Raw genomic sequence first — 20,363 nt, forward strand, 5'->3', positions numbered from 1 at the left:
CTAACTAGAAGTAATATGAAGTGGGCTATTCATAGTACTGAATCTTTTCATAGCCTATTGAACCATGATGGTAACAAAAATTAAGACTTTTCAAAGAGAAACTTAAGGAATAAGTTGGGAGAGTGATGAACAGTACATCTTCACACCCAGCTGACATTCATCTAAGGCTCCTAAAAGAAATATGAAGTATAAAATGGTGTAGATTCATCTATCTTCGTTTTTCCGCGGCAATGATCAACTCGGGCATTGTGTCAGGAATATTAAACTTAAAAATGAGCTACCATGAGAGACACTATGCTGGTGAAACTAGGCAATATGTCTGAGAAGTGAGCAATCATTCTTATAAATTGAACACTTGCCAGCAAGGGAGCTATCTTTGAAAATAGATCAGAGAGTCAACCCATCAGTTTGTCTGACTTCTGCAACAGGAAAACTGATTGAGAGTCTCATTAAGCAGAAGCCACAAAGCTCTTTCTGAAGTCCCAGCTCCTAAGTACAGTAGAATCTTCTTATCACTCTAGTGACCCCCATCCAGGGCTCCAGAGGGAATGCTGCAGAGATGCATGGTTTCAGAAATCTTCAATTGCAAAAATTTTATTTATTGAGAGCACATTATATGCCAGACACTGTAATGGAAGATTGATGTGCCTTTTTTTATTCAATCCTCATGACAACCTAAAAATAAGATATATATTTTTTCTCCTTCTATCGAAAAGTAAGGTTTAAATAAACTAAGTAACCTGCTCAGAGATGCTCAGCTAGAAAGAGCTGGAGCTTCAGTAGAAACTAAAATTCCTGCAGCTCTAGAGCATCACTCAAGATCTTGACTCAGGTTTCAAGATCTTGAAACGTCATCAGTCCCATTGCCTATAAGAGTTTAGGGCTGGTGTGGGAATTAGGCCAGATTTTTCAGGGCAGGTCTAGTCAAAGCCGCTCTCCAAGGAACCAACTTTGAGTAGAATAGGAGCTCCTCTCAGCTGCTCAGTTCCTATCTGTTCTCTGTTCTAGGCCAAGACCACCCTAAATACAGACACATTTTCTCACATATCTTAGTATAATTACATTTGCATACAAATCACCTTTAGGAGTTCAAAGAAGATTAATATTTTTCTGACATCCTTTATCAATTTAGTGATTTAAATGCTTCCATATTTTTGCTCTAGCATTACAAAACCACTTTTCACCCACTTTTTGTCTATAGGAAAAATATCCATTTCCCTGTTAAATGAAATCAGTCATGGGAAAAGTTCTTAATAAAATGCAAAATGCTATGAAGACTGGAGAGAGAAATTCCATCTTCTGTGAGGTCTGGGTCCAAACTTTAGGATTCCTTTCTTTAGGAACTGACCCCTCGTGTAGACTTAGTTCTAAGTAAGCCCATGGTCCACATGAAATCTAGCGTTAATTGGTCCCATATCACAACATATGACTTTCTCTTTTTTTTAACTACAATTGCATGTAGATATAAGGCAAAAAATTAAAGTTTGCTTTTTATTTTAATTTTCCAGCACTTCTGAATCATTTGTCTTTAAAAGGGGAATAACTACAAACCCATGGTTTAGTTTTTAAATGCAAAATGTAAAGGTCTTGCCAATATCTACGTACTCTCCAAAAATGTATCCCAGATCTGTGATTCTTTCTGTTGTGGGACTCATTAATAAAGAAAAATTGTCTCTCCTGAAAATTGGCTGATGAGCTCTTCAGGGTGGATGCATTTTAATGGAGTGCTAAACTGTAAAACCCCTTTTCATGTCATATAACTGTCATGTGGAAAGGAGAGTTAACAAGAATCAACTGACTTAAGTACACGTAAGAATTGAGGAGAGGGTCGGTCTCAAATATATACTTGTTTTAAATTAAAATTATCATATAATTACTAATAAATGTCAACCAGAAATCGATTCACATAGACTATTGAAAAAACTTGCTGAACTTCTAATTTTGGATCAAAATAAGAAGTGTAGCAAGCCATATTAATAAAAAGTCTTTTTCTCCATCTGTTTTGTTATTGAATTATATATGCAACACTTGTGAATAATCTAGTGCCTCTTTCTGACATGTTAATGCTTACTCTATTTTAATATGCTCATAAATACTAACATGGCAGTTGAGAAACCTGGATTAAGCAAGTGAGACTTCCAAAACATATTAGAACAAATAGTGAATACAGACCAGTGAGCAAATGCACACATTTTATTGGAGACATGAGTTTTATCAACTGAATCAAGAAATTCAGGAAAGAAGTTTGTCAAGCATTAAATGAACACCCATTTTGGGAGGTCGTGTAGCATAATAGCAAAGCCTGTAGACTTGCTGTCATATAGACCTGAGTTTTGAATTCTGGCCTTACTAAAGTGTAACTTTGTGTAATTTATTTAGCCTTCTAAAATGAATCCTCATCTCTAAAATGTGGATAATAATTGTCCCTACTCCATACTTGCTGTGTGTATTAACTTTAAGATTCATACTTTTAAAAAGCATTGAGTACATTGTCTGCCTCAGAGCAAGCACTCCATATGTAATAGCCATTATTATTGCTTAATGGTCTGCAAAAACCGAAGAATCCTAAATTTCCATTAAGATCCCATTGTAGCTTACTACTTTTCAGAGTACTTAATTACTTAATTCATTTTTAAGAAAAAGTGTTTGACTTCTAAATAAAAAAATAATTTAAAATGAAAAAATACAAATTTAAATGTAATATTTGAAAGCAAAAGCATTGACCATTAATATTCATCTCTGATGTAGTTAGCATTTCAAAAATGGTAAGATTGTTACCTAGTGGCTAGGTTATATCAAACCTAAAACCATTCCTGTTTTGCTTAAAAATATATGTTTCTTTTGCTTGGAAATATTCCGTACATGTTCTTCTTATAAATCTGGCCATTCCCTTTACTATACAACCTGTAACTTTATTGATAAAGTCACACAAATTAATTTAGGGGGCACCAGTCTATCTCACTAGAGGAGGGGATCTGCATAAAATAATGCTCCGTGCTCATATTCCTTTTGGAATCACCCATTCCCAATCTCTTGGCCACTCCACTATTGTAAACAGTAAATTTTCCAAACATGTAACAAGACAGGATCCTTAGCACCAGGAAAACTGGCTCATGAGCAAGTAAGAACACTTCCAACCACTTTTTTTTTTTCCATTGGCTTTTGTTTTGTTTGCTTACATTTGTTTTGTTTGCTTACTTATTCATACCCTTCATTGTTCTAAGAAGAACTAGAGTAAATGCTTCTAAAATATGTTTTCAAGCATGTTCTCTATTTGGCAGGTTGGTTACTGGAATGATATGGATAAGTTAGTCTTGATTCAAGATGTACCAACTCTTGGCAATGACACAGCCGCTATTGAGAACAGAACAGTGGTTGTAACCACAATTATGGTAAGTGTTGGTCTATGCTTTATGGTGTTCTGTTTTGTCCACAGGCAATTTTAACTTCCCAGCGATGGTGAGCAGGGAGGGCAAAGCTGACTGTTAGCAATGGTGACATGGGTGTTCTGATCCACAAAAGCCTATTGAGGCTTTGAATAGGTTCGTCCTAAGCTTTGAGTACATATAGTACTTTTATTTGTATTATCTTTTGTCACATTGTTGTTCTTGGAAAAATGCTCAGATGTTAAACATTGAGACTGTCAAACTCTAGTTGAAAATGTATGAAATGCTAAGACCCTAAAGCACAAAACAGTGAACATGACAAAGGTCAACCACCAATCACATAAATATATCCAGTAGTAAACATATTATTATTGTTACTATGTTTTTAAAAAGCCAATGTAATAATAATAGTGTTTAAAATTATAATTTTCAGGTAGTTTAATCATTGGATAATGATTTGTATTGCCTGTTTACAATAGCGAAGATGTGACTGTGAAGATTTTAATGAGCATGATTTATATAACTAAATGATTTAGGAATTAATTTTATTTTTATTTTGAATGAGAAAAGGGTTTTCTTCCACCGATTATTTTTCTCATTGACCAGTGAGAAGTACACATTATAGTTTATTGAACTTCTAAAAACTGCGAAGAATACGATAGCTTCATTCGGCCACATCACAAAGTGAAAAATCCTCTAAATTTTAAGACTGCTTTTTCAAAGAGATTATGATAAAATTAACTTTTAAATAATAGAATATCTTACATATTTTTCTCTTCTAAAGTCAAACATGTCCTTTAAAGTCAACGCTAGTCAAAAGAGATCAACAATTGGTGACCTTTTCTATCTCATTTAAAGTTACATATACTCAGCTCATGTCTCTTTAGGCAAAACAAATTTTAAATTATTTTTGGAAATCTTACTCTAAATAAATGGAAATATTTTATGTAATTTAGTTTTTAGCTTTTGTCATTTTAGTTTCAGGTTTTTAGTAATGTTGAGTTGTTCCCAAAAATGATATTAAGGTTAAAGCATGAAAATGCCAGAGAGAAGCCTTCCTATGTTGCACTTAGTTTTAACCGTGTTGCATCACCAGTCAGCAATTTAATGTAATCTGACAAGCCTTCAGCAGACGTTTATGATTTTAGAATGCAAACCAACCAACAGAGTTTTTGTGTAAACCTTCTAACTTAATTGTGTAATATTTGCATGGGACTTGAAAGCAATATATATATATATGTATGTTTCTTTTCCTAAAAAAGACACAGTAATGGAAAGTCATACTTCAGTACAGTCCTCCTCTTTTCAGCCTCTGATGAAGAATCCTATTTTAAGAAATTGATCAAGAAAGAAAAGAGTTCCACGCTGTTCGACCATTCCTAACTAAGGCTCAAGTCTTGTACTCCAGTGTAGTAAATTTAAGCTTATTTTTCATGTGGGATTCTTCTTGGATGACCAACTCTGGACTACCAGAAAAAAAATTTTTTTTAAGTTCTGTGACTTTTCTGAGATACTAGAACAAAAGAAGAATTAATCTTCATCTTTCTCAAGAAATAGATGTTGACAAAGAATCATTTAGCGATTCTGACATATCAATTCCCCTATCTTGAAATGAGGTCACTGTACGTAAATGATGGAATTATATCACTCCATTTCCAAGGGTAGATTTTCTATAAGTAAATATCTTGGAATTTGTGTGCTTGTTTTCTCAATATATACAGTTGTTTCATTAAAGATCTCTTGGAATTTTGCCTGTTCTGTGTGAAATAAAGTGTTTTAATGTGCATTATATGTATGATATAGAGAATCTCCTTTCCATCCCTGTTATTAAAGGGACTGGACAAATAATTCTTAAAACCAAAATACTGAATTAATTTTGCAAGCATGGCTAGTTTTCAGGAAGCATGCTATCAAAAAAAGACTAAAAATGACTAAAAAAATCCAACTGTTTTCTATATATATATATATAGAAATATATATATAAAGGATATTCTGTAAAGTTATATGTTGTTTGACAGTAAAGTCATCAATATTTTTGCTATCAAAATAGTATAATACTAGCATTTGTCTTTTTGTATGAAAATGTAATCTTTATATAAATAATACCTCTGGTATTTGCAACTGCATAATCATTCAGTAATTCAAAAAGACATATACTAGAATCCTTTTTCTGAAAGTGTTCCTTCAATTTGCTTTTGTTGAAAATGGTAGTCCAGGACCTATAATATCCCTCCACTTCCTTCATTATGAAAGAAATCCCTTGTAGATAAACAAGATGTTGGCATCTGCATGTAATTATCCCCAAATTCAATTGAAAACTCCCAATACAGATGGAATTGGCTGGACATTTTAATATATGTGATACCTATATCTAGATATAGAAGAAGGCTGAGAGTGAGCACTGGATATAATTCATTTTGATTGATATTGATATGGTGTTATTGTTTTTCTAGTTGTCTGTCCTTTGTGTATGTTGTTATTTATATGTTAATATACTGTAACACTATATGCTATTGCTAAATAAAATTGATTGAGAAATTCAGTTACTCATAAATATTTCTTGAGCGTCTGCTATGTGCTAGGCACAGTTCTAGGCCCTGGGGATATGTCACAGACAAAAATCCTGCACTCAATGAAACTTATAGTATATTCAGAGAAAGCAGACCAGAAACATAATTAAGAATTATATTAGCTATCTTTATTAAATATAATGTAGCTTTAAGTTTTTATGGCTGTTGAAAGTTACTTTGTCTTATAACAGTGTTGTATATCTTCAATGTGATTTTCATTTTAATAATAAATTTATTCTACCTGATTATAATCATACTGAAATACCACAGCAAAATCTAATAGAAAATAAAATTAATATCATCATTTTTATCTTTAAGTCTTGTTAACTAAAAATTTTACAAAATCAATAAAATTTATAAGACTGTGACCATATTGATTTAACTTTTTGTATTAAAAGTAATAATTTCTGCAAATAACCCAAAGAAGTCATATCTATTCCATGTGGTTTGGATAAATACAGCAATTGAGGGAAAAGCCGTTTACAGTAGATCTTGGGAGAAGGGAGGGTGGTGTTTTCCTCTGTAATCTTACTACTTTCTTGGCTATTGAACTCTCTGGAAAAGGGGAGATAATACAGTGAAGTTTCAGACGAGCTCCTTTTTTTCCCAAGGCTTTACTACCGAAGTTAAGAGATGCTTATGATGCATTGCTCAACTACAAAGATATTTCTTACCATCTCATGAACATAACAATCCTTTAAGCAAACTTTCCATAAAACCAAATGTATTCACTCCAGTATCAGAATTACGTTACAAACCTAAAAGCAATTATCCTTATCACACATGATCTTTCCAGAGCTTACTTTTTGTACTTTTTATAACATGCTTGATATTTTTTCTCCTCTATGTAAAATTCTGTAGATGCACTATACATATGTATGTGCATTATAACACACACATGCATATTTATATAAAAATACTGTATTATATATACATACATACAGAAAATTAAAATGTATTTTCTTCCTTATAAAAAATATTAATTTTCCTCTTTCACACACATCACTCACTGAAGAGCTTATAAATCAGTTAGTTTTTAAATAATTTTGGCTAAATTTAAATTTTTTCAGCCATTAGATTTACTCATTTTTTTCTGAATTGAATAATAATATCTTAATCTTCACTTTTAAGAATTTTATCTATGGGATAAATTATCTACATCCATTAAGATTTTTGGAGAAAACCAAATATCCACATAGAAAACAACATTGGTTAACACTGATCACATTGTTGTAACAACTTTTAATAGTAATTGTACTAATTATATTCGTGATGTTTAGAAAATTTTGAAGCCTTTCTAGTATTTTGTTTTGATAGTTCCACTTTTGCTAAATACAAATAATCCAAAAAAATTTCCTTGGTAGGAAAATTATATTTTATTTATTAAAAATCATCTTAATTAATTTACATAAATACTTCCATAAGTAAGCCCTAATGTAGCAGCTTTAAACAGAGTGACTTCTTTCCTGAAAAGCAGAGCAGATGTAGAATCCCATTCATCAGAGAAACTACCTTAATATAAAACTCCTGTTCATTAAGAAGAAATGCATTTTAAGTAACTTTTAAGAAATTACTGTCCTGCAAAGCATAGTAGTTGATAGTAACCATGGCAGGTTATATACATAAGACAGAAATAAGAGGTTACTCTATCCTTCTGATCATTCCATTTTTATTCAAAATCTAACACTTGGGAATTCATAAGGCTGTTTTACAAAGATACCCCCACAAATCCTCCTTAATGATTTGCCAGAATTTATTTATTATATCGAAAAGATTTTGTATTTTCTTCCCCCTTAGTAACCCCCTAACTTTGTATTAACTCTAATATGAAGTGTTCGAAGAGCTACTTGCAGACAACTTGTCAGATTGAGCATGGAGGAAATGAAGAGGTTGGGTGAATGTTGAGTATTTGCTACTCTTTGGGACTTGACATGAAAGGAAAGCAAAGCAAAATGAGACACAGTCAAAGAACCAGCAGAGCTGAGCAACCATGAGTGACATTGTTCAAGGAAAGCCTAGCCGTTCTCTTTTTAACCTCCCCACCTCCCTGGGTGCGATCATGTCATTTCTCTTATGCTGTCTGCATCACTCATCTTGAATCTCAGTAATTATTTATGCCCCTGGATAGGCAAAAAAATCTAACTACATTTCTAATCAACAACTGTAGTAAGCTGAAATCTTTTCTAGTCTTTGTTGGTTTGCTCGGCAGGAAAACAATGACTTGATGGACCCCTGCTGTCCAAAAGAAAAAAAAAAGAAAAAAACTGAAAAAATGAAAGAAGACATTAAATAAATATTTTACTCATATAGACGTGGGCCTGCTTCAGAAGAGATAACCTAGCATTTGTTAATATTTACTTTCCTTTAGAAAATCTGAATCAGAATTTCTGATAAAATTACTTTATAATGATACTGCTATTTAGGAAACACTGATAGGCCAGGATATCTTTGTATTTATTTAGTGTGTTCTCTATGCCAGACACTATGAGAAGAAATTGAAAGGTTTTTATCTACACTGTTTACATAGAAGATCCTATGAAGAATTTCATTAAATGAATTTCATAAAAATGCAGAAATGCATTTCTTTAATCTTGTTCCCTCATTAAGTCATATGAAATCTCAATTAATGGCACATATTTTGATAAATGCAATAAGTGCTTCAAAATTTTCCAGATATTTCATTAAGTCATATGGAATCTCAATTAATTGCACGTATTTTGATAAATGCAATAGTTTCAAAAATTTCCAGATATTTCAAAATTGGCTAAGCACAGTGGCTCACACCTATAATCCCAGCTGTTTGGAAGGCTCAGGCTAGTGGATCACTTGAGGCCAGGAGTTCAAGACCAGTCTGGCCAACATGGTGAAATTCCATCTCTACTAAAAATATAAGATTAACCGGGAGTGGTGGTGTGCACCTGTAATCCCAGCTACTTGGGAGGCTGAGGCAGGAGAATCGCTTGAACCTAGGAGGTAGAGGTTGCAGTGAGCTGAGATCGCACTACTACACTCCAGTCTGGGCGACACAGCACAGCTAGACTGTCTCTCAAAAACAAAAACAAAACAAAATATCAAAATGCAGGATCAGCTCCCACCTCTTTCACTTGTTAGCTCTGTGAAATTGAACAACTGGCTTAACCTCCCTGAGTCTTCACTGTCCCATCTGCAAAGTGGGAAATGCCTACCTCAATGTGCCAGTGTCAAAAGTAAATGAAAAGACATGAAGAACTTTACATTGTGCCCAATACGTAGTAAGCACTAAATAAGTAAGAGCTACCATTGTTTTTCACTACTATATTTTATTATTGTTCCCCACACCTTATACTCCTTTGCCATTATTACAAAAAAAAAAAAAATAGTGACTTTGATTGCAAGAGAACGAGGGGCACACTTTACTTATTTTTGTGTCCCTGTCACCCAGCAAACTTCCTGGCACACAGTAGCTGCTTAATAAATGTTTGATTAAATAACAAATATGTAGCTTTTATTGAAGTAAATTGTTCATTATATAATGTAGAAGGCATTTAGCAAATTAGATTATAAATACCAGCTAGAGAAACTTGCACACACAAGCTAATACAGTAATATATGTATTTGAGTACAAAAATTCATGTGTTCAAATATTGCAGACACTTGTGAATTGACCTTCAACCGTAGTACCAAATGGAGCCTTAGCTATACCCCTTTTGAAAAACTCTTAAACTTGTTACACTTATAGATGATAGTTGTACAGCCATTTCAATCTGAATTGAAGCATTTTACAAATATGTGGCTCTTGCTTTTTTCTAAATACTCTTCCATATTTTAAAATGGTTATTGTAAAAAAAAAAAAAAGAGAAAAAGTAAGAATTAGTTCCCAATGACTATTAATATTCTATAGCATATTTTAGAAAATAATAATGCTTTGCAACAATTCACCAACTTTACAACCACATTTATAGTTTGCTAAACTCTTTACATTTTCACAATGTTTTCCATAAGCTACTGCATAATTTTCATCTATCTAAAGAAGAGACAATTGGTTGACTTAATTTTATGCGTGGAAGAACTTTTTACCCAATTCCAGGGTTAGAATATTCATCAAATTCAAAAAAGTTGGAGGCTTCTGGGTCATTTGTCCGTGCCAACCTAAAGCAGGATTTAAGAACACAGTAGAAGGAGCAATCCTGGACAACTGCCCACTGTAGAATTATTTAGGGCATCTCTATGAGAAAATAAAATGTCCTATAATTCACATGTTTTATTAAATTTTTAAAAGAAGTTCTACATTTATGAAGTACTGAAAAACAATATCAGAATTAGTGTAGGTTGCCGTGTTATTCATCCAAAGCAAATTGCCCTCTATTCTAGAATTTTAAGAACAAATTCAACTTCCCCAATTATGAATTTTCTGGGGGAAAAGAAAAGACTTTTATGAGAGATTACCAAATAAATGCTACCGTACAATTTTATAAAATATGAATACATTATCTCAATAATGTTGTAGCCAAAGGTAGCCACTCCTTGACTGCAAATGACTGGGAAAACTCAGATGTGACCAGGGACTCTCTCAATATTATGTGTTCAGCAGGTCTATCTTTGTTTGGTGGCTTTAGGTGCCACTTACAAAATCAAGTGCTTTTTGCTAAAATGTCTCTTTAGTGCATGTCTTTTAATGGTTTGGTTTAAGGGTGTGTGTTGTGTGTGTGTGTGTGGTGTGTGTGTGTGTGTGGTGTGTTTAACTGAAAACTGTAGTAATTATCAGCCACTGTTAACCTTTTTCATTTTATCAGGATTTCCATCATAATTATTCATCAAATTTTCTGTCTCACTTGCTTAGAAAACTAAATGGGAATATCACCTCAGGTGTATGCTCATTACAACTGGAGGAAAATTATCAGCATCACTAGGGAAATGTTTTATAATAGAACTAAAGTTCATGGAGCACAAACTATATTTAAAGCCAAAATATTGGACATTAGGAAAGCATATTTAATGCAAATAACTATTTAAGAATTTTTAACTATTAATTCATTTTTTCTTTGAATGATAGTGTACCAAGTGCCTGCTCTGAGAAAGGCATCTTGCTAAACACTAGAGATCAAAGAAAAACGATGTAACTTTTTCTTAAAGGAAGTCACAGTTGAATGTGGCTAAATAATATGGAGACTATCGAAACCTGTGACCTTGAATTAGTCTTTTATTAGGTGAAGCTGACTAACGAATAGTCTTTAATTTCATGAAATATTTTAGAAATACTCATGTCATTGCCAAACAAGATAATTTATGCTTCTCTAGATAATTAGTAACTGACGCTTCTCCCATCACAGTCATAGTGCTAGGTTTTTAATACTTACTCCAATGGAAATTTAAAGATTTCCATTTTAGCATCCAATGCAAAGCAATTTAATCTCTGCTACCCATACTTATATATTCATCTGTTTTATTATTGATTTCTAGCTACACAAAATCAGTATGTGTGCCAATACTAAATACAATATTTTGTCAAATTCTGAAATTGGAAATTTACATAAGGTTTTTCAAATGTTTCATAATTTCTCCTTTACAGTTCTACTTCTCTCATTATAGGAATCCCCATATGTTATGTACAAGAAAAATCATGAAATGTTTGAAGGAAATGACAAGTATGAAGGATACTGTGTAGATTTGGCATCTGAAATTGCAAAACATATTGGTATCAAGTATAAAATTGCCATTGTCCCTGATGGAAAATATGGAGCAAGGGATGCAGACACAAAAATCTGGAATGGGATGGTAGGAGAACTTGTTTATGGGGTAAGCAAATCAACTTATTGAAGAATTTACTTACATATACCTGAAACTTCTTTTCCCTTGGGCACATAACAATTTTTAAATGTCTATTACTGTTTAATTTGCAGCTACATTCCAAGAAGCATAATCAGTGTTCAAATCTTTCTTTATTTTATTAATAATGCAATCCACAAACAATGAGAAAAACTGATACTTGATAAGATCAAAATCAGAAAGAAGATAAAAATTCAGAAAATGCAGTCCTAGTTTTTTTAAATGACTTCAGGATCTGGAGTGACTGTCTGTTTAAGTTTGATGCTGCCGTGTATAGAACTACAAAACAAATATAATAGTAATCTGGTATTTGTATTTGATAACTGTAGGAACAGGTTTCCTTCAACCATATAAAGATGGTCATTATTTTAGATCGTTATTTATACCTCCATTGTTTGTAATTACTCATAGATATCTTTTAAGTAATTGGCGAAGCAATCACTATATTACTTTATCCTCTATTAAATATTCATCAATAATGTCAGATTCTTACACTTCTGCTGAACACAGTAAATTTAAACTTCATGCAGTGCCATCATTTTTTATACTAGTATACATAGCAAAACACAAAAGCTAGAATTTATTCCAAAGTGGATCTCACATGAAAGCATGTTGTGCCCCTCCCTTGAGTGTACTTGATATTGAGGGTACATATTCATAGCTGAGGGCAAATACAGCATAAATGTTCCTGCCTGAATCAGAGCAATATCAAGATCAATGTCTTCAGCTACCACTGCAAAATGTCGAAATCAAACTGGCAATTATCACATGCTAGTGATAGCATACTATTTCAGAAGTACAGAAACCAAATCTGTAGCTCGTAGGAAACTCTATTCATTGAGTAACCATTAAAATAACATATACTTGAAATGTAATATGAAATTTCCTAAAAGCCAACTTATATTTCACCTTCAAAATGTAGTCTGATTAATCCTTACAAGACCACTTTGAAATGGAGAATTACACAGAATCATCCTTCTTCAGAAAATAATAAAGATAGAAAGATTTAGAACATAACTGAAGTCCTAGGAAGGACTCGCTTTCCAAGTCAGAACTGCAATTCAACAGTTTCATGATTCTGCATCTTGCCTTTTAGACCATGAAGCAACGAACATTCTTTGCACAGTACAGTAAAGTAGCTAAAACCTCTGCAGAATAAGGAAATTGTTTGACATTATGAAGCAACTGGTTAGTTTTATATCCATAGGAAAGAATTGCTGACTGCTTAGGTGACTCTAAATGAGAAAAAAAAAGAAGTTTAAAAAAATAGCAAAATGTATTTTACCACAGAGTTCATTGACTGTTTCATATTGAGCTTTAAATTCCAAAGGAAAAGGGTTTCTAAAGCATTTGTTTTTTGGTTAATATTTTAAACTTTTGATACAGTAAGCATAACTTAGATGTTAATATTATTGAAGTTGTTAGAACTACTGTAAGTCATTCCCTTTAGAAAATACTCTTGCATATTTCATCTCAAAAAATCATACTTGGATTACCAGTTAGTTATGAACAGCATAACCGACGTGAGTTACTTTCTGGGGGCACTTGTCGTGCGTCTCTTCTCTGGAGTCCCTACCCACTAGGAAACTCAGACTCACTCTTTTGCAAGTGTTCTGACCACATTTCATTCAGGGCAAATTGTTTAAATAATGAAAACAAAGGATATGAAGGGAGGAGCATAATTCACGAAAAAGTTATGTCAGTCCTATACATGTCACAATAACAAAAAGTCCCAAAGTTATGCAGTTCTCAAAGAGACAAAAGATAACATAATGGCTATTAATATCATATTCATATTCATTCCTCAGCCAGTCTACAAGTGGTTAAAGACTCCAATCTCTGATGCTTGAGTTGTCCACTCTTTTCCCAAAAGGAATCTTCTTCCGGGTCTCTTACACATTCCACAGTCTAGGCACTTTCCATTTTGGTGTCTGCAAAGTCTATACTTGTTTCTCAACGTTTTTTTGTTTGTTTGTTTGTTTGTTTGTTTTCCTACTGCTAACACATACATGAGTGCCTGGTTCCCAGGGCTCTAGTAAAACTAAATCCATTCTCTTCTATAGAACAAAGCCTAATATGTCTAAATGATTAACTTTGCAAAATTATTAAATTTGGATTCATTATATTTTTTTACTTTACTCCTTGCAAACTTTGTTGCTATAATTGTAATGAACAGATTGTCTGTGAAGCATTTACATGTTATCCAACACACCATGTGTGAGACCCAGAAATCCAGAACCTCGCTCACACTCAGGTCCTTTTTGCTACCATGCCTGTGCAGTAAAGCAAGTTCACCTGATTCCCTGCAGTGTGCTGCTTCAGGGTCATCTCCTGGGCCTCTACCACACTTGGGGTGTGTGTGTGTGTGTGTGCGCGTGCGCGTGTGTGTGTTAATCCAAGGGAATAATTCTCAAAGCACATTCCAGTAGCACCAGAATTACCTGTGGGAGACATTTTACACACTGAAATTTGGAAATTACTGAGAGGTCATGAAACAATGCACATGCAACATCCCCGATGTTGGCAGAGGAAGCCCATGTGTGACCTATCTCTACTAGTCTCTTCCTAGACTCTCCCATGTCTCTAATTTTTGAAAGTGTCCCTCACTGGACATGTTTGTCACCACCTTCATCCAGTGTTCACTTTCTATGGCACTTAGTTTTCTGTTCAGAAAACACCTGTATTTCTCTTTATGTGTCTTTTTAAGGCTTCTTCCCTCACTAGTGGGAGCTTATATAAATTAAAAATTTCAGAAGATACCTCATAGAACAATGTAGTATGTGAAAGGAGGCATTTCAAGTAAGTGAAAAGATGTATTTATTTATTCCTATTGGTACAGGAGGAAGACTACTTGGAAAATTAACAATTTTCTAATACTTCATCATCGAAGATACCAAAAAGTGAAAGGAGAATTACAGATACTAGAATAAAATATATAATATTGATAGGAAAATGATTTTTCTAAAACATGAAACCAAAGGCTGAAAACACACAAAAAATAATTTTATATGCCTACGACAAAATTTAAAACCTATGTATTGCAAGAAAACACGTGGAATTAAGTTATGGAAACAAAACAATTGATCATTAGGGAAAAAAACTGCAACATATATGGGAAATAAAAGTGAACATTTTAAATATATTTTGAAGTGCTCACAATTTAGGAAGTAAAAAAAAAATGAATACTCAATATGGAAAAGTGGGGGCAGATTATGATAGTAATACATAAAAGAACAAGTAGCTATTTGTTTTATAATAACAAATTCAAATTAGTACAAGGAGATCTAATTTCCTTCCAGATAATTGGGGAAGACAAGTAAAGATAAACAGGTCTTTTCTGAGGTTTAAGACTGAGCATGCCTTTACATAGTGCTGGAGACAGTAGAAATTTGCATAATATTTCTGGAGAAAAGTTGGGTAAAGCACATTATAAGCATTAAAAAGATTATTACTGTTTAGACCGGCCAGTCCATTACTAGAAAATTATCTTAAATAATTAAAAAATGTGTTAGGATTTGTCCTCAAAGATGTTGCATAGCTTCACTGTTTTAAATTTTATAAAACTGGAAACAATATGAATATCCCTCAAACTTAAAAAATGGTTGAGTATATTTTGACATTTTTCCAATAAAGCATTTGCAATCATTAAAACTTACTTTTAACTTGTATACTGAAATGGAAAAGTGTTCATTATATTATTTGAGAAGAGAAAAAAGAATTGTAAGATGTAATGTTCTACATTATTCCTTTTTAAAAGAAATTAAAAATACTCTTCATAGAACAAAGTCTTTCAGAGTATATAGAAAGAAAAAACAAGAGTAGGTGATGGGAATAAAGGTAACGTTTCCTAATGGGCTGGGTCATACTAATAAAATCATTAAAATGTACTACTTTTTCTAAAGCTAGTTCACATATTACTTATGGAACAAAAATTATACACATAATGATAGCTATGGGGAAAGTAATAACCTTCCAGCAATGGTCTGACTCTTGTATATATGGGCTTTTATGATGTGAACAAAGTTTATTCCCTCTTAAAGGCATATGTGGTCAATTCTCAGTCACCCAGGGAGACGTGACTAAAAGTACCTTCCCCATTCTAACCCCGCAGTTGCCCTTGTATCAAGCCCTTGGCCACTGTATAGAACCAGGAGTCCAAGGATATGTAGGAGTCATTGTAAGAGTGGCAGCCTCTATGTAAGAATTTGTATGTCTGAGCATGTTTCTGGTTCCATTTTAATGTCAAGTATATTCCTTTTAAAATAAATTATCAAAACTCTCTTTTATTTGTAGATCATGTGATAGTTTAGTTTTCACACTACACTTGATTCCATTTGATTTTAGAGGTGGGGTGATTTACACTCTACACCTTATTTCACTTGATTTTAGAGGTGTTGGTGATCTAACAGAAGCAGCCCAGGCTCAAATCCCAGAGCTGCCATGATGTGTGAATCTCCCTTCTCTGAATCTCAGTTTCATCATCTAGACAATGATAAGTATACGATTCTTATGAGGACTAAAAGAGAAGCTATTCAAAATATTTAGATCAGCATCAGATCAGCATCGGCCACAGAATCCCTTAATAAATGCTCACTATTACCTTATTAAGGCTTCCAATAAATAACCACAATAACATTATGAGGTAAACAGGGAAAAAGTATCCTCATTTTACAGCTATAGAAACAAGCTCAGAAAAATTGCTCAAAATCACAGAACTCTAAAAATGGAGGCTAGTGCCTTATGATTATATCTGAGAAATGAATCTACTGTTTTTCAAAATCTTTTTTTTTAATGGTGGAGAAATCAAAATATGTGAATAGCAAGAAATAAATGCCAATTTCCAGATTTTTGTGTGTGTGCTGAATTGGAAAATATCGTCAAACAACGCATTTTCTTTTATCATACAAGCACAGGCTTTATGATCTGTTTTCTCATAGCTGGAAAGGAATAAAAAAGAAAAGACTGTTTGAAATTTGCAAGTCATAATATTAAGGGATGGCCAAGTAATGAATCAGTGGCAATGCTCCAAATGAAACAGAAAAGGCTGCAACATAGCAGCGTTCCTGGCCAGGAAATTCACAAATTCGGCCATATGGAAAGACTGTCAAGTCTCCTCTGCAGTGTCCCAGATCCTTAAAGACTAATACAGTAATTTGAGTTCAACTTATTTTTGCTTATCCACTCTTTTTCTGTTTTCTATCCCTTTATCTAATTACTGGAACCTATAAAAATGTTTTGTGCAACTTAAGTAATATCTTATGAAAAAATTACTATCTATTTTCATATCTATCACTAGTCTTACTCATTTTTGGCACTCCAAAAATAAATGTAGAATAAATGCATGACTGGTTAGCTTTAAATGGATCATTCCAATGCTAATTGCTTCATGAAATTCATTAACCTATGTGTCTCCATGTGTTTTTTCTCTTATAGAAAGCAGAGATTGCTATTGCCCCTCTGACAATCACTTTGGTACGAGAGGAGGTCATTGACTTTTCTAAACCCTTCATGAGTTTGGGCATATCTATCATGATCAAAAAGCCTCAGAAATCCAAACCAGGAGTGTTTTCCTTCTTGGATCCTCTGGCCTATGAGATTTGGATGTGCATAGTCTTTGCCTACATTGGTGTCAGCGTGGTCTTATTCCTAGTTAGTAGATTTAGTCCATATGAGTGGCACACAGAAGAGCCAGAGGATGGAAAGGAAGGACCCAGCGACCAGCCTCCCAATGAGTTTGGCATCTTTAACAGCCTCTGGTTTTCCCTGGGTGCTTTTATGCAGCAAGGATGTGACATTTCACCCAGGTTAGTTTCAAATCTCTTAAGTTCTTCACCAATTTCCCAGTAATTCTAAATGTTGTGCAGATTATCTCTCTACATGTTCTTTTCCTGAAGACAGAGGACTATTTGAAACACAGAAAAGACTTGCAATTCCCAAATAGCAGTTTCTTCCAAGTTAGCACAAAATGTGGATATATCATAAACATTAACTTTCTCAATAGCAAAGAAACTATGCAATCCATCAGAACTCTCAAAAATCATTTAGTATTAATATTTCATTCACTAGTTTGACAAATAGAAACTGAAACCTAAATTGTGGAATAGGAATTCATTTCCATCTTGTTTCCTTTTAAAAAACAAACACTTTTGCTATTATTGCAATTTTTTCCTATTATTGTTGTTGTTGCTCATTTTCAGAAATTAATGTTGGACTTAATTCTCATCTCACATAGCTTAAGGGAGATACCTGGAACCTGAGTCAACATAGTAGGTACCAGATATACATTGTTTTATATAGCAATGAATAAATTAGCTAAGCAATAGGCAAAAAGCCAACCATGCAAACACTATGCTAGTTTTATGGAAATGTTTTTCACTATCTGTGGAGTCATGGCTCCCTTCCTTTGAATACCAATAAGATATAATTTAACCATTATATTCACCAAAAATGCAACCTTCTTTTGCAAGAAAAAATACCTTATTTTTCTCATAAAGTAGCTGAAGGTGTGAAAAGTAGTTGCTTTAATTGTTGACTATATATTAGCTTCACAAATATGTAGATTTCTTCCTTTTTAGAAATGTATGCTTTCTCAAAAAAGAGACATTTGGGGCACAATGCAATTTGTGTTTCTTAAGACCTAGGAAAATTATAAATATGCTTAAATTCCAGTAACATAGGAATCTGACTCGAAAACTTTCAATTAATGAACTAAAAAGAAATCAAAGTAAATCAAGTAATGGTTTTTAAAAGCCAGGAGTAAGCAAATACTAAGTTAAACCCAATAGGTGTCGCTTTTATAATAACAAGTAGTATAATAAGGGAGTATTTTAACTTTGTAAATGCCATGAAAAATATGAAATCATTCTTCAAGTTTTAAAACAAATGTTTTAAAACAATTTGCCACAGGAATTTTAAGTAGTTTGATGGTTACGATAAGTGAGTTCAAAGATGAACATTCTCTGAATTTTTTTACTCACCCCCTTCTCACATTTGCTGTGCACTCACTCTCACCCACACATCCTTGATACCAGAGAAAGAGTGAAGAGAGAAAATCGTATATCAGTGTGTAAAGATGCTTTGAGACATGGTTCAACCTCCACTTAGCTCAGGAGTGGACTATCAAGCAAACAAACAAAAAAATCCTCAACTATGGTCACTTCAAGACCAATTCTAGACCCTCATCTCACCTTGGCCTAAGTTCCATCATCCTGGCAGGGCTCTGACTGAAGGTAAAAACAAGTTCTCTCCTTTAGTCTCAGAAAGGTATCTACCAACTTGCATCAAATCTAAGACCCCAGTCACTGTTCATATATATTGCTACTCTATGTACCACAAAGAGAGAAATAATGCTGCCAATTAAACCATGATACTATGTTTTATCTCATCAACCATAGGCTGCATCCTAATTTCAGAGATGCTAAGAAATGAGGGCAGGAGAGTATTAATGAATTCAACTAAGTATTCCCCTTATGCAGCTGAAGAAAAGCTATTAAGTTTTACATTTCTGCCATATTCTTAAACAATAAAAAGGAAATGGTTGTCATATTTTCAGTGGCATTTATATATTAAATACACCATAGAAGATATCAGATTATACAGAAATCTAGAATCATTCTTGAGTAGACTCTCAGAAAATAAAACAATACTTGCAATCATGATTTTTAAATGTGCATGGTGAATTGATGGTATTTCTTTTCTTTCTCTATGTTGGTTAGAGAAAGGAAAATGTGCATTATTTTATCCATGTTTAGATCCCTCTCAGGTCGAATTGTTGGAGGTGTTTGGTGGTTCTTTACACTCATCATTATATCATCTTATACTGCTAACCTCGCTGCTTTCCTGACGGTTGAGCGAATGGTCTCTCCCATAGAAAGTGCAGAAGACCTAGCCAAACAAACAGAAATTGCCTATGGAACACTGGATTCAGGGTCAACAAAAGAATTCTTCAGAGTAAGTTAAGGGAAAAACTAACAATGAAATGTTTATCATTTTGAAATTCAGGCAATTTTTACAACAATTATATCATGGGCTTTAGCTATTATAAGGTTTACAAACACAATGGTAATAGCTACGTTTAAGGCTAGTACTTCTAAACTGGATTTTATAATCACTTTAATTTGCAGAAGATAATTGACTTAGTCATATTGCAAGAGGAACACTCTCTAGGGAGTAGTAACAATGAAAAGGTAATTAAAACAATTTTATAACATAATTTATCCAAAACATTCCAATGTTGATAATGCTATGATAATATTGGATCTGGTAAGACTGGATTTATGTATGATTTTGGGCTGATAGCATAAAAATGAAAACTTGACTTTTGAAGAATACATTCAACTTGCTGCATTTGAAACACAAAACCTTAATTGCAGATTATACTACTTATATGAGTTACATTATTCTATAATCTATTCTGTAACAATGAACTTTACAGCAACATATTTGCTTTCTCACAAGGTAATAACAGCAAGAACTTTTCCATTCTAGGCACCTCTCTAGGACATTGTATGGCATTTAGTTTGTGCTGATTTCTCTGCTTTGCAGATAAAAATTTTCCAGTTGATACAACTGCATTACATATATGGATACCTGTATAATTGCA

The 20,363-nt window shown here is 33.3% G+C and overlaps 1 protein-coding gene across 6 annotated transcripts in view; it reads left to right on the forward strand.

The window, feature by feature from the left end:
* The window catches only part of GRIA4 (glutamate ionotropic receptor AMPA type subunit 4), a 384,842-nt gene that overhangs the window by 307,803 nt on the left and 56,676 nt on the right, over positions 1-20,363 (forward strand). For 5 of the 6 annotated variants that reach the window (XM_033205053.1, XM_033205052.1, XM_033205056.1 and 2 more), the window contains exons 10-13: positions 3,282-3,392; positions 11,525-11,731; positions 17,195-17,565; positions 19,513-19,711. In XM_033205053.1, the coding sequence (XP_033060944.1) occupies positions 3,282-3,392; positions 11,525-11,731; positions 17,195-17,565; positions 19,513-19,711 (888 nt within the window). Of the gene's footprint in view, positions 1-3,281; positions 3,393-4,695; positions 5,929-11,524; positions 11,732-17,194; positions 17,566-19,512; positions 19,712-20,363 lie in introns of those variants that run through there. The other variant, XM_033205058.1, reaches the window with a different exon arrangement.

This window comes from Trachypithecus francoisi, unplaced genomic scaffold (genome assembly GCF_009764315.1).
Source record: "Trachypithecus francoisi isolate TF-2019V2 unplaced genomic scaffold, Tfra_2.0 Lachesis_group8, whole genome shotgun sequence".
Classification (NCBI taxonomy): Eukaryota; Metazoa; Chordata; class Mammalia; order Primates; family Cercopithecidae; genus Trachypithecus; species Trachypithecus francoisi.